The sequence below is a fragment of the Giraffa tippelskirchi genome, chromosome 8 (genome assembly GCF_054371585.1).
Source record: "Giraffa tippelskirchi isolate mGirTip1 chromosome 8, T2T-mGirTip1v1.2.pri, whole genome shotgun sequence".
In the NCBI taxonomy this organism is placed as follows: Eukaryota; Metazoa; Chordata; class Mammalia; order Artiodactyla; family Giraffidae; genus Giraffa; species Giraffa tippelskirchi.
Genome location: NC_137282.1, coordinates 28,337,894 through 28,351,452, shown reverse-complemented (window position 1 = coordinate 28,351,452; position 13,559 = coordinate 28,337,894). Strand labels below are relative to the sequence as shown.

Below are 13,559 nucleotides of genomic sequence, written 5' to 3'. Positions count from 1 at the left end.
GTCTTCCTCGATCCGAATGCGAACCCTCCACCTAGCCTCCCGCAACGTTCGTTCTGGGAATGGATTCTCCCGTAGCCGGGGCAACGCGCCGCAGACGGTCTCCGCGGCTCGGCTAGTGTGCGGACCGGCTGCGTGGCGAGGTCCAGCGCGGGAATCGCTCGCACCGGGGCTGTCTTGTGGCCCTTGTTGTTCCTGCAGCTTGGCTCGGACTGGAGCTGGGACAATCTGATCTCTGATCTTTGTACCCTTCTCCGAGGTAACTTGGTCCTCGCAGCCATCAGGTGTTGTCTTTTAGATACCTAGCTACTCTGAACCTCAGTTTCCCTAATGGGACATCATTTTCCCCAGAAGTTTTCTGTCCCTCCTTCATCCCCTAGGGCACTTTATCCGTAACTTTGGAAGGGTACTTGCCGTGTTCCACAGTGTTAGTTATACTTTATTATCTTGTCTAAGTGTATAAGCTCCCTAACAGCAGTATCTATGCCTTTTAAAATCTCGGTTTTATAACTTCTACCAGCAAGCCCTACTCAGAGGAGGGTTTTGCAAAACGTTAAATATGTGAATGAAAGATTTTGCCAGTGCTGCTCAAGAAGAGTTAAGCAGTGGAAAAATTCAAGGCAAAAACTCTCCTTTTGTTCCGTTTCCTTTCTTCCCTCTGTGTCACACTTCGTTGGGTGGTTCCTATCTTCCTGGAGCCCACAGTTTAGTGAGAGAAAACAGCAGTTAATTCAAGATCCCTACAAGGTGAATATAATATAACTCAATATAAAATAAGCATCCATGATCAGGTTGGAGAGGGAAGTACATGGTGCTATGATGAAGTGAATTAAGGAAGTGAAGAATGAGCTAAACAATCAGAAGGATCAGATAGAGGAAAGAAAGGTGTAGGCACAGTGAAGTACCTGCTGAAAGTGAAACAGCATGTGCTAGTGTCCTGTGGTTGGAGAGAGGCCGACTTGAGAACTGGAAGACAATTGAAGCTTAGGTTCCAGGAGAGGGAGGGTTCCCATGGTGACAGATGAGGGTGATAGTGGCCTTATGAGCCATTTAAAGGATTTGAGCCCCTGTAGCAGCACAGGAAGACTTTAAGTTTGCAGTGGAGATGGAGCCTTGAAATATGAAACGAATCGAATTAGTGCCCTTCAACTGACTGACTTTTAGTTTTAAAGCATACCTGATCAGAGGAAGAGCTAAAATGGCAAGGAGGAGGAGAGGATGAACCGCAGGTTCAAATAGGCAATCCTGTTTATTGTCATTGAGACAGCTTGCTCTAAATTCAAGGCACAAGTTTCTTACCTTGGATTATAAACTGGGAAGCGTAAGCCAATGTTTGTTTTATTCGTCAACCTATGTGTCCAGTGAAAGTGAAGAAAGTGAAGTCGCTCAGTCGTGTCCGACTCTTTGCAACCCCATGGAGAAGCCTACCAGGCTTCTCCGTCCATGGAATTTTCCAGGCAAGAATACTGGAGTGGGTTGCCATTTCCTTCCCCAGGGGATCCTCCCGACCCAAGGATTGAACCCAGATCTCCCACATTGCAGGTAGATGCTTTACTGTTTGAGCCACTAGGGAAGCCACCAGATCTAGGTATGTGTCCAGTACCTAGATCTAGTTGGTGCTTGAAAAATATTACCATGAAATGGGAGCAAGTATTAGCTCTTTGGTCCAACTTTTTAGAACATGTCTGATTAAAGAAAACATCCAAATACCATAGTTACATATTTAGAGTGATATTTCAAGAACTCATAGTTGCAGTCTGCCCTGTAACAAATACTCTGAATTCCTGTGGATTTTTGTTTTGCTGTTCTTTGTGTTTATCTTGCTTAGTCAGTTGTCCTCTCTTCCTATCCCTGTTGTGAACTGATTTCACCAAGTGGCGCCAAATGTATTTGTTATGTACATTTAAACTTGAAAAAATTCAAGAACTATAGGGTAATGCCTAGGTGTGTTGTGCATTCTGAAAACGTAAGTTGTAATTTTTAACACAAGGGACAACGTAGTATGTTTAGATAAAAGGGTTTAAACTAAAAACGACTGCCTTATATAATTAAAATCTTTGATTCAACTTTGAACTTCTCAAAAGAAGGATGTTGTGTATACAGTATTTATACCACACTGTACCATCATAATATGACTATTTGTGACAGATGAATGGCAGTGCCACAGATAAACATTTCCTTGTAATTTGTAGATACTTCAGCTGGAAACTCAAGGGGAGGGTTCGTGGTGATCATTTTGAATCTCCATTATTCTCCCTTGGCCCCACAAAGTAGATTCTTTCCCCATATAGCTTGGGACTGTTGTTTTATGTGCACGTTAACTCTCAGACTGAAAATATTTTGGACTGCAATTTAGAATCCCCTATTCCCTAAATTTTCTCCTGTATTTTTCAGTGTAGAGTAGGGTTTTGCTACAGAAGTGGCACTAAGAACCCGCTGAAATCACCAACACAGAGCACACAGCCAGCAAGGCGCAGCCATGCCTGCGGAAGGAGGGAAAACTGATATGGAGAGGATTGGCCTCTTCAGTGAGATGGAATATATTACTGTGGGTGATAACTATGTGTCACACTTTAATCGTAAGTATAGTTTGGTTTTCTTTACAGCCTAACAGTGGATGTTTCCTCTATAAAATTTTGGATTTAATGTTTGTTAAATGATCTTTTTGAATGGTCTGTATTTTAAAGCTTTAGGTATAAAGTTGAAAACACCTGTGAAATTTCAGTAGCGGTAAGAGAGAACTTTTTTTTTGTAAGATCAGGAAGCTCATTTTCTTGGACTATCCTACCTTCATATATTCTCCTCATAGGTATTTGTATTTATTTTCAAGGTGCATGGCAGTTTTCTCCCAGAATGTTTTTTTTGGTTATTGTTGTCTAGTCGCTAAGTTATGTTCAACTCTTTCGCAAGCCCATGGACTGTAGCCCTCCAGGCTCCTCTGTCCATGGGATTTCTCAGACAGGAATACTGGAGTGAGTTGCCATTTCCTTCTCCAGGGAATCTTCTGGACCCAGGAATCGCCCCACTTCTCCTGTCGCTCCTCCATTGGCAGGCAAATTCTTTACCACTGGTGCCCCACCTGGAAAGCCCCAAAAGGGAATTATAACCATGAAGGGACTGAACCATTGGCTTTTTTTTTTTTCTTAGTTGGGACACTCTACTATACAAATAGCATTTACATTTACATCTAAAATGGCCGTCCATGATCACTTTCTTGAAAATGAAGTGCCAAATAAATACCTGAGAGATTTTTAGAAGAGTCATAAATAAAACAATAAAAAAGAATATGGAACATCTCTAAGATAAGTTGTTAAAAAGGCAAGATGCAAAACAGTTTCCTATGGGAAAGTATTGGATTCAGTACCTGTAAGGCCTCTTCCAGCTCTCAGATTCAGAGTTTAAGAGGATCTCAATCTAATTATTACAATGTTTTAATGGAAATGCCTTAGTTCTTATTGTCAGTGAAGCCTTTGATATGGATCTTTCAGTGACCATTTTGAAACAGCATTTAAGAGCTCAAAACTCATTGGCTCTAATCGCGTTTTGAAACTTTTCTCTGTTGCCCTGGTGTTCTAGTGGCAAGGATCAGGAAAGTTTTCTGTTATTTTTCATGTCCTTTTATTAATGGTGAGCTCAAAATTATGATGTTCCTGTTTTATCTTTAAAGGACCCTTTAATGAAGCTGCAAGCAAAAATAGACAGATTCTACCCGGGGGATCCAAAGAAATGTCCAATCTCCAGGCAGGTTATTTTGATCCCCATTTTGCAAGGATTTTTGAAGGTGAAGGCTATGTCAATCTGAATCAAGTGAGGAGACGGTACATGATGGAAGAAGCCAAAAAAAATCTAAGCAAAGCCTTCCTCCCTAGCAATGGAGAGAAAAAGCCGTAAGTATTGGGGAGAAAATCTTAAATCTATCTCCTGCATCACTCTCTCTCCTCCAGCCAAAGTTGTTGATTTTTCTGTAGGACTTACTTATGTATGACTCATTTTTTAAAGTGTGACTTTTAGGTGTAAGTTTGTCTTAGATGGAGACAATTATATTCGGTGATTTAAGTTGCGGGCTAATTGATTAAGTAGGTTCTCATTGTCACATCTGGAGAAGGCACTGGCAACCCACTCCAGTGTTCTTGCCTGGAGAATCCCAGGGACGGGGGAGCCTGGTGGCTGCCGTCTATGGGGTCGCACAGAGTCAGATACGACTGACACGACTTAGCAGCAGCAGCAGCAGCATTGTCACATTAAATTTTTAGTCATCTGTGTCACTATTTTCTATCAGTTTATATTAATAAAGCCAACTAAATAATGAAAATAAGTTTTAGTTGAAAATCTTGCAATAGTCAGACTAGAAAAAAAAATTGCCTTGGGTCATCATGTCTGTGGCCTTGACTATTTTTTCTGCTTTTTAAAACTTTAAAAAAATATAAATAAAAAATGTGAAAGTAGGAGAAATCTTTTTTTGGGTAAAAAGGATAATTTATCAAAGGTACATTGTTTAAAAATCATGATGAAGTTACATGTAGGGGCTTAACAGTATTTTAGTTGTAAAAATTGTCAGGATGAGTTTCTTTTTTTTTAACCTTTAAATCCTTAAACAGATAAAATCATATAATCTATGTGATATAATATAGCTGAGTTTTATAATATGATGTTAATTCACACTCAGTAATGTTGACTCTTAATCTAGAGTTTATGACAGATGAGGATTGGTTGAAAAATAATTTTGTGCTTATTTGTGATTTTGAGATTAGTAAAGCTTCAGTCTTCCAAGTTAAATTGTCTTTATTAAGAGTGGAGAATGTCTTCTTTTCTGTTATTATAGTTTATCTTTTCCTACCTTTGTACACTTCGGAGAAGTTTGAACTATTTATTATTATTATTACTACTTTTTTGGGGGTTTCTTACTTTTCTTCTTAGATGTAAATTTCAGTGTGTATTTTTAGGGCTACTACTTTATTTCTTTTTCATGTAACATATGTATTGTATCCTTTAAACAACTTTTTTCCTATTCAACTTTCCCATCCCCTGGAACTAATACAATATTGTCAATAAACTATGCTTAAATAAAAAATAATTTTAGAAAAAACACAGTAGAAAAACATACAAAGGATCTGTTTATTCTTATGGTTAACTGAGCTAATGTAAACTCTTCTAACCTCCTAGAGATGCTAAGCTTTGTTTATGTAGAACATTTAAAATGGAATTTTTGACTTTGAATAATAGGGAAAATTAGATTACAAAAATAACAAAAGAGTTTTTTTTTCTTACCAAAGTTAGACAAGTCAAATCTACTGCATATATTTTGCTCCTCTTTCAATAATATTTTATAAATTTTGGTAAAATACATATAACACAAACTTCACTATTTCAACTTGCTTCTTTTTGTTCTTGTTACACTGTATTTAAGCTGTGGATTAGGAAGTTACTATGGAACCATAGGTGGACCAGTCCCATTTTTCAGTGCACAGTCTAAACCCAAAGAAAAATATGAGCCACCTGGAAAGAACTTGTACACAAACCCAGGAAAGAAAGGAACTGGATATGGGTAAGATATTTCAATACTTTCATATCATTTGTTTTGAATTTAAAAAATTTAATTTCTGAACCCTGAAGTCATCATCATTATTTTCCTTCCTTAGCTATGCAAATATTACCATAGGTAAGCAGTTTTCACACTCTTCTGATCTCTATGATGCAGCAAAACTAAATAACAAGGTAAAAGAATCTCTTGTAACTTATTTCAATCTTTCTCTTATTTAGTTGACTTAGAGAATTCACTTGTGATCCAATTAGGGTTTTTTTTTTTTTATCTATTTGTATTATGTGGGCAATGGCAGATTGATGTTTAGGAATTGTGATAATTTTACCATTTTGATTTTAGATTCCCTGGATGAGCTTTAATTCCTGCTATAGTTTATCTTACATCTCTCTAAACTAGCTGTGAGACTTCTGTCAGCGTGGCCTGATCAACTGCTCTATTTTGATTCTAAGCATTGTATCCTAATCCTTAGCTGTATTCCCAACACACCCTAATATTTTGTGCCTAAGAAAGTAGTGGTAGTCCTTTTGGGCTGATCAGGCCATTATGGTGAGTGAACAGAATGGAAGAGTGTTGGGGAGAAGGGAGGAAGTGGAGACTAGAGAAGGATATAAGATTTTAAATTTTTGTTTTTTTTTCAGCATGCAGTCTTCAATAATTTTGGCTGTGGTAACTTTAAATGGCAGTGAGATAGATGGAGGAGGGCATGGCAACCCACTCCAGTATTCTTGCCTGAAGAATCCCCATGGATAGGGGAGCCTAGCGGGCTATAATCCATAGGGTCGCACAGAGTAAGACACGACTGAAGTGACTTAGCACGCATGCATGCACGAGATAGAAAGATAGTGGCCAATTTTGCAAATGGGCATGTCCAAACCCAGGAAAAGTTTTCTATTAAATTGAGCAGAAACCTTGGTCATTTGAAAATAGTCATCTCTTGTTTCTATGTATGGACCCTTCACTTTATATAAAATTCTATGTAAACTACATTTTACATAGAATAAAATAATATATAATATTCTATAGGAATGATAATACCTAATATATAAATACATACAAGGCAATTTTATCAATAGCTTAGTAATTAGTCTTTCATCCTAAGTTTATGGATATAAGATACTTTTCTCTCTTTAGAATAAAACTCTTTCATTCCACATTTAGAACTTACTATTCATAAGTCAGAAATTTTATGTCCCTGAATTTCCTAAAATAATATTGTACCATACAAGTGTTGTAATGTAAAAAGTAAGTATTCCTTATTCTTAGGAGAAAAGCTGACATGTTTTTGAAGGCCTACCATGTGCCAGGTACTTTGAACACATAATCGCATTTCATCTTTATCATAGCATTAAGGGTCAGGGGATGTCATGATCGTCATTTATAGGAAAAAATGTGACACTAAAAGGATCAGTAACTCTCCCAGTGTCCCTGGGAAATGCTAGGAAGCAGGAAGGAGTTAGGATTTGAACTAGAAACTGACTTTTACTTTTAATGCATTATATCATATTATAGGTAGTTAATAAAGATTTGCTCAAGTGATATATCTATATACATCAAATAAATTTATATTCCAGATGAACAATCATAGCTGTGCTTCTTCCTAAGCAAGCATATTTTGTATCATAAAAAATAGAACATAGCAAAGGAATGTTTTAAAAAAGTGAACCAGCAGCATATACTTAAAAAATCTACATGCTTATATTAAAATTTAAAGTTAAATTAACTTTATGTTATGTTACTTCCAGTATTGAGTAAGTTTTGCTATCTAATACAATTTCAAACTCCTTAATTTACAGAAAGAGAATGAAGAACATCATCGTTTACTTAAAGGGACAGCTTTCAAATTAAATCTTTACCCAAAGGAATATTTTGATACCAATCCTTACATGTCTGAGAAACCTTTACCACCAATTAAAAAAGCAGAGAAGAAACAAACAGTTGGGAACCCTTTTAAGCCCTCTTCTCCTGGTAAAAAGTTAAGTTAAAATTTTTAGAGTGAAAAAATATTAAGTATCATAAAGAAATGTTGCCTCTTGCTGTCATATTCTTTTATTTCCCATTTGTTTATATTCATGCCACGAATCATGGAACCCATTTTGATGAAATTATGAAAAGTCATAGAGTGTGGATACCATAAGGAATAATGATGCCCTTATGAAATAATTATTACTCATCTCTAAAGTATTTTAATTTACAATGAATTTTCTAAGCACCTGTCTAGATCTTAGGTATAGTTTTTCTCAAAACCATAAAAAGTCAGACCATCTTTAGTTTTTGAAGGGTGAGTAAAATGAACTGTCTCCCTTCTGCTGAGGTTTACAAGTGTGAATAAAAATCAAAATCTTCCTTACAGTTTATAAACTTAGTTTATACCTTAGTTTTTTTTTCTGTGAATTGTGTGTTTCTTTTACTTGCAAATGTTCTATTAGGATATTTGTCTTTTTCATATTAATCTGTAAGATCTTTTCATATATTAAGGATATTGTTTTATCATTTGTGTTGAAAATAATTTTTCTCGTCTGTTGAATCTTTGACTTTTGTTATAGTATTCTGTGCTATTCAGAAATAGCAATAATGATTTATCATTATAAAATATAAATTTTATAATCAGTCCTTTGTGCTGAGTTTGTCATTCTCAGAATGACTTTCCTTGCCAGCAATGTTAGTGAAATATGCATTCTTGATTTCTTTAACTAGTCTTATCCTTTTGCATTTAAATTTTCTTCTGGAATGTATTTTGATAGAAAGAACAAGGTAAGGATCCAGCTTTTATCTTTTTCAAATTTCAGGTTTATGGACAGAAGGTTGCTTTGAGGGGAGGATGTGTTCCATATCTTGATTGCCTTTGTGGTTTCACGGATGTATCAGTCAGTTAGTTCAGTCGCTCAGTCGTGTCCGACTCTTTGTGACCCCATGGAGTGCAACATGCCAGGCCTTCCTGTCCATCACCAACTCTCAGAGTTTACCCAAACTCATCTCTATTGAGTCAGTGATGCCATCCAACCATCTCATCCTTCTCCTCCTGCCCTCAATCTTTCCCAGCATCTGGGTCTTTTCAAATGAGTCAGCTCTTCGCATGAGGTGGCCAAAGGATTGGAGTTTCAGCTTTAACATCAGTCCTTCCAATGAACACCCAGGACTGATCTCCTTTAGGATGGACTGGTTGGATCTCCTTGCAGTCCAAGGGACTCTCAAGAGTCTTCTCCAACACCACAGTTCAAAAGCATCAATTCTTTGGCGCTCAGCTTTCTTTATAGTCCAACTCTCACATCCATACATGACTACTGGAAAAACCACATCTATCAAAACTCACAGAATCTGTAAATTTAGAATGGGTGTGGTTTATTATACTTAGACTTAAGTAAAATTGTTTTTAAAGAGGCAATTGTTTCTGATTTCATGGATAGAGTAATTAATGCTCCTGTTTTGAAATGCCACTTTATCAAATCAAAATTCCCATTTTTAGTGTTTTTCTCCCCTGAATTTTCCTTCTATTTAGTTGATGTTTATTTCTACCAGTAGCAAACTACTTTTAATTATTATTGCATTTTAATATTGGGTGGTCTAGTCTCTTCTTATTCTTTAAATAAGTTTATATGACTGTTTTCCAGTAGTTATTATTTAGAACTTTGGAATTATTTTGTGAAGTTCTGGGGAAAAAAGACCTTTGGTGTATTGCTCTAAAATGAGATCTTTAGATTTTAACTTGTATTAGCATTTTTATACTTTGAATCTTCTTATCTAGAATTAAGCTACTTACAGAAACCTTTATTTGTCTTGTAGATTTTTATATTTTGTTTCACGTAGATTTATGTATCATATTTATTCTTATTTTAAGGTCCTGGTCAATAGTTTATTTTCCCCATCAATCCCCTTGTATTATTTGTTCTTATTAAAACATCTGATTTTTTTTAAAGTAACTGCCACTTTATTTAATTTTATCTTCTAATGGGTATTTCACTGATTCTCTTTGGATATTTAGATATATGATTATATTATCTGCAAATAAGTTTGCTCCTTCCTTTCCAATATTTCTCTCTCTCATGTCATGCTTGTGCCAATGTTTAGACATGATATGGGGATCATGGGAATACCTCTAGCATTCATGTTTAAAAAAAATAAGACTAAATCAGAAATGTTTGTAGAATTATGTTGAATGTTTTTGTATAATCCATCTAGACCATCTTTTTTTTTCTCCATTAACTTATTATAAGGTGAGTAAAAAGAATAGATTTCTTGAAATGATTCTCACTTGACTGTGTTGTATTAATCTTTAAGTGTAATACTGTGTTTTATTTGTTAATATTTTATTAAGTATTTTTGCATCAATTCTAAGTGTTATGACTGGTCTGTATTTTTTACATTCCTTGTTCTATTTTGATATAAGTAGATGCTAGCATCTTAAAGAGTTTAATAGCATCAAATATATCTTTTCCTTGAAAACTTAAAAGACTTCTCATAGTAAATGTTCTGAGCTTAATTTCTGAGCTTAATGTCCATCTATTTTCTGTAGGTGTCCTCTCTTTGAGTCAGTTAGACAATATTTTTCTTTGAGAACCATCCATTTAATTCAGGTTTTCAAATCTGTCAATGTAAAGGTGTAAAAAAATAATCTTACAGTTTTTGATATTCCATATATGTATAGATTTCTTCCACCTATTTCTCAATCTTTATTATATAGATTTACCTGTTAATTTTTTAAACATCATCTGGTGAGTTGGTTTATTTACCATATATATTTTTCCATTTTCTATTCATCTGTTTTGCTTTTACATCAATTAATTAATCAATTGTATTTTCTTTAGATTCCTTATTATTTGTTGCTTTTAAAATAAACTATGTGTCTCAATCTTGATAACTTGAAAAATTACAACCATATCTTTCAAATGAATCACATTTTCATGTATATCTGGCTTAGACACTGTAAGAGAAAGGATGCCTAATTAAATGGGTTATTGTGATTGAATAGAGTTTTCTTGGTGACCATATATAATATGATGAAAATCCTGTTAATATGTATCAGTTTAAAAAGTCAAAGCAAATGTTTGTTTTGCATATAGGTCAAAATGATTGACTTATCTTAATAGATTATAAGAAAAGTACAGTGTATGGTACAGTAATTCCTCAGTATCTATGGGAGATTGGTTTCAAGACCACTGCCCCCTACCTCCAGAATACCAAAATTCAAGGATGCTCAGGTCCCTTACATAAAATGGCCTAGTATTTGTGTGTAACCTTTGCACATCCTCCTGTATAATGTAAATCATATACTTACAATATCTAATACAATGCAAATGCTATGTAAATAGTTTCCTGTGCATGTCAAGTTTTCTTTTGGGGAACTTTCTGGAATTCTTTGTTTAAAAAATATTTTCGCCCTGAGATTGGTTGAATCTGATGATGCAGACCTTGCTGGTGTGGAGGGCTGATGGTGGATTATGTTTGCCTCTCACTTTCTTTTTCTATGTGCTATTCCTTTATTTTCATTAAAAAAAAATTTTTCAGTATCTTCCCCGTCATTTACTGATGTTTACTGAACTCGTGTTGTACCAGGCTTCCTTTTGGGTAAACGTGACCTTTGGCCTCATCTCTCGTCCTCTGGTTCTGAACCCTAACTTCTTCCTGTATGAAAATACATGTGACCTGGTTCTCACACCCTCAGGAATGGACTCACATCCTGTGTAGTTCACAGCCTGTTCTGATAAACTCACTAAAATATTAACTGTTGGCAATAGTTTAGAATATTACCTTCTTATAACTATGTGCATTTTAATAGAGAACTTTTGGAATTATAGTGTCTTAACCCATAAAATTGGTGGTATGGAGACCCTTTGATGGTATTTGAATTAAACAGAATGGACAGTTTTCTTTAAATGTAAAACCAGCTCCATGTACAATACACAAATATGAATGAACTTTTTCACATCTAATTTTTGTTAGAAGCATTTTGACAGAACCACATTAAATTGTCTCACTTTTACTTGTAGGCTGGTGGAATGAAGGCAGGAACATTTGATCCTTACCCTTCACATTCTGCTGACCCTTACGTGGTTAAATTGAAAAGCCCATCCAGCAAAAGTGCTAAGGTTTTCCATCCTCCAGGTGGACCAAAAAGCAGACCAATTGAAAGTATAATGGCTTTGAATGTCAAAAGGTAGTAATATTAACCCATAAATTATTTCCAGCTTTTAGATTTCTTCAAAGTAATAACTTTTATATATATATACTTTTAAAAAGTGACAAATCTGGGTGACTTCAGAAATCTCAGCTTTTTATACCTGCTCTCCCCTGTAGAACTTCTTTCCCATCTTCTGAAATTCCCAACTGAAAAAGCTTAGTTTATCTGTACCAAACAGACACAGGTTCTATCCCTGGGATGGGAAGATCCCCTGGAGAAGGAAATGGCAACCTACTCCAGTATTCTTGCCTGGAGAATCACATGGACAGAGGAGCCTGTTGGGCTACAGTCCATAGGGTCACAAAGAATTGGACATGACTGAAGCGACTTAGCAAGCATGCATGCATATATATATATGCATATATATATGTATTTCACTTAGCAGTACATATTAACATTGTCTGTTTCTCGAAAGGATCTCTTGATTCATTAAATTATTATCTCTGTATGGGCCCCAGACTCTCAGTAATTGTGTGGACTCTTAATGACACTTATTCTGTCTTTAACTTTTAAATAACCCTCTATGAGAACTGGAAATATTCTGATTAAGTAAAAATACTTTGAGGAAAAGTATATGTTTATTATTTATGTATCATAAAACTTGAATCATACCTAGGTTTTGATCACTCTCAAAACTGAAAAGTTCTTAGAAGTTCAGAATATAATTTAGAAAAGGATAGCCTGTCATTCTTTTGTTATATGTGGAAGATCATAAATACTGAAGAATTCATTTGATTACCTTTCTGCCTATTCATTGAAAAAGTTTTAATGCCAATTTGACTAAGTTACATATTTCTAACTTCATTGTAATCACACTGGATTAGGAAGAGGACATCAGATTCACATTCCCTTTGTAGAAACAATAGTACTTCTTTATCACTTGTGGACAGTGATTGTAAATACATCATTATTATAATCACAAAAGTAAGGCTGCCCTTCATTATTTATATAGTTTAACTGTTGTCTATAGGAATAATATATTTTTGCAGGCTAATTAGTAGAGGGTTCATCTGGGAAACAAAGTTATGGAGCCTTTTTTCCATGTCCTTTGACCTTTATCCTTTGACAACAGAACTGACAGTAAAGTTAGAATTTTCCTCAACACACTCACACTCAAATAAATGGAATTTTGTGTGGGGTGGGAAGGAGTGTGGTTTCAAGTTTTCTGGCTATCTAGAGAACAGATCTGAAAAAAATTCTATGATGCTCTAGCACACATGTTTAAAGCAAAGGAAAAAAGTATCCAATTATTCACAAGTTTATCATTTGTTTAGTATTTTGAGTTTATTGAAATATCTTTTTTTTTTTTTTTACATTATCACAAATATTATCCTAAATCAAGTTTTAGCTTCTTTTAGCCTAATTTTAAAACTAACACACCTCTGGGAAGTAGTATTTAAAATTGGTCTCATAAACCAGTTTTTCCCTCTTAAATTACATTTTAAAAGTATATCTGATCTAGAAAGTGAAGCTTTTTCTTTGGTGAGAAAATTTGGATTTGTTTGGATTGTTAACTTTTAATCACAAAATGTTTTTTACAAGAATATACAGATCTGTTACCTTCACCTATAAAATTAAATGTGCATTTATTTTCCAATTTTAGGGCACTAAATATGAAGAACTACAAGACTGCTTCAGTACAGTCCTATTAGCATCTGGAAGACAAGTAGCGTTACAGGTCGTGACTAACAAAACTTCGCTATCAAGTGCTCATTATTTGAAAAAAAATATAAGATGTGTGGAACAAAGAGCTCAAACATTTAAAAGAAATTTAAGGCTGTGACTCTACTGCTCTTCCTTCTTTTCATACTATTACATCAATAAATGACTAGTATTTGTTAATAA

At 34.9% G+C, this 13,559-nt stretch overlaps 2 protein-coding genes across 11 annotated transcripts in view; one reads left to right on the top strand and one right to left on the bottom strand.

The window, feature by feature from the left end:
* UFSP2 (UFM1 specific peptidase 2) overlaps nucleotides 1-965 on the bottom strand; it is an 18,674-nt gene extending 17,709 nt beyond the window's left edge. Inside the window, exon 1 of the mRNA XM_081521779.1 lies at nucleotides 903-965. Coding sequence (XP_081377905.1) covers nucleotides 903-923 — 21 coding nt within the window. The 5' untranslated portion in view covers nucleotides 924-965. The remainder of the gene's footprint in view (nucleotides 1-902) is intronic.
* Nucleotides 100-13,559, top strand: CFAP96 (cilia and flagella associated protein 96). 10 transcript variants are annotated; one of them, XM_081521811.1, is made up of 9 exons: nucleotides 1,077-1,318; nucleotides 2,392-2,576; nucleotides 3,665-3,884; nucleotides 5,405-5,542; nucleotides 5,637-5,712; nucleotides 7,333-7,511; nucleotide 7,658; nucleotides 11,524-11,690; nucleotides 13,318-13,559. In XM_081521811.1, exons 2-9 carry the CDS (start codon nucleotides 2,477-2,479, stop codon nucleotides 13,364-13,366), a joined length of 930 nt encoding a protein of 309 aa, XP_081377937.1. In that variant the 5' UTR covers nucleotides 1,077-1,318; nucleotides 2,392-2,476; the 3' UTR covers nucleotides 13,367-13,559. The 10 variants fall into 10 exon arrangements, 6 of the variants coding, with proteins under 6 accessions (XP_081377940.1, XP_081377938.1, XP_081377942.1 ...); XR_014062623.1 differs by lacking the exons at nucleotides 1,077-1,318; nucleotide 7,658 and adding an exon at nucleotides 100-256 and having other exon boundaries at nucleotides 7,333-7,504; XR_014062624.1 differs by lacking the exons at nucleotides 1,077-1,318; nucleotide 7,658 and adding an exon at nucleotides 100-256.

What these genes read in the sequence shown, in the direction of transcription:
- CFAP96 (XM_081521811.1), top strand. Translation starts at nt 2,477, where the DNA reads ATGCCTGCGGAAGGAGGGAAAACTGATATGGAGAGGATTGGCCTCTTC. An exon ending in AGCAATGGAGAGAAAAAGCC is followed by an intron (nt 3,885 to 5,404) that starts GTAAGTATTGGG and finishes ACTGTATTTAAG; the next exon opens with CTGTGGATTAGGAAGTTACT. An exon ending in CAGCAAAACTAAATAACAAG is followed by an intron (nt 5,713 to 7,332) that starts GTAAAAGAATCT and finishes CTTAATTTACAG; the next exon opens with AAAGAGAATGAAGAACATCA.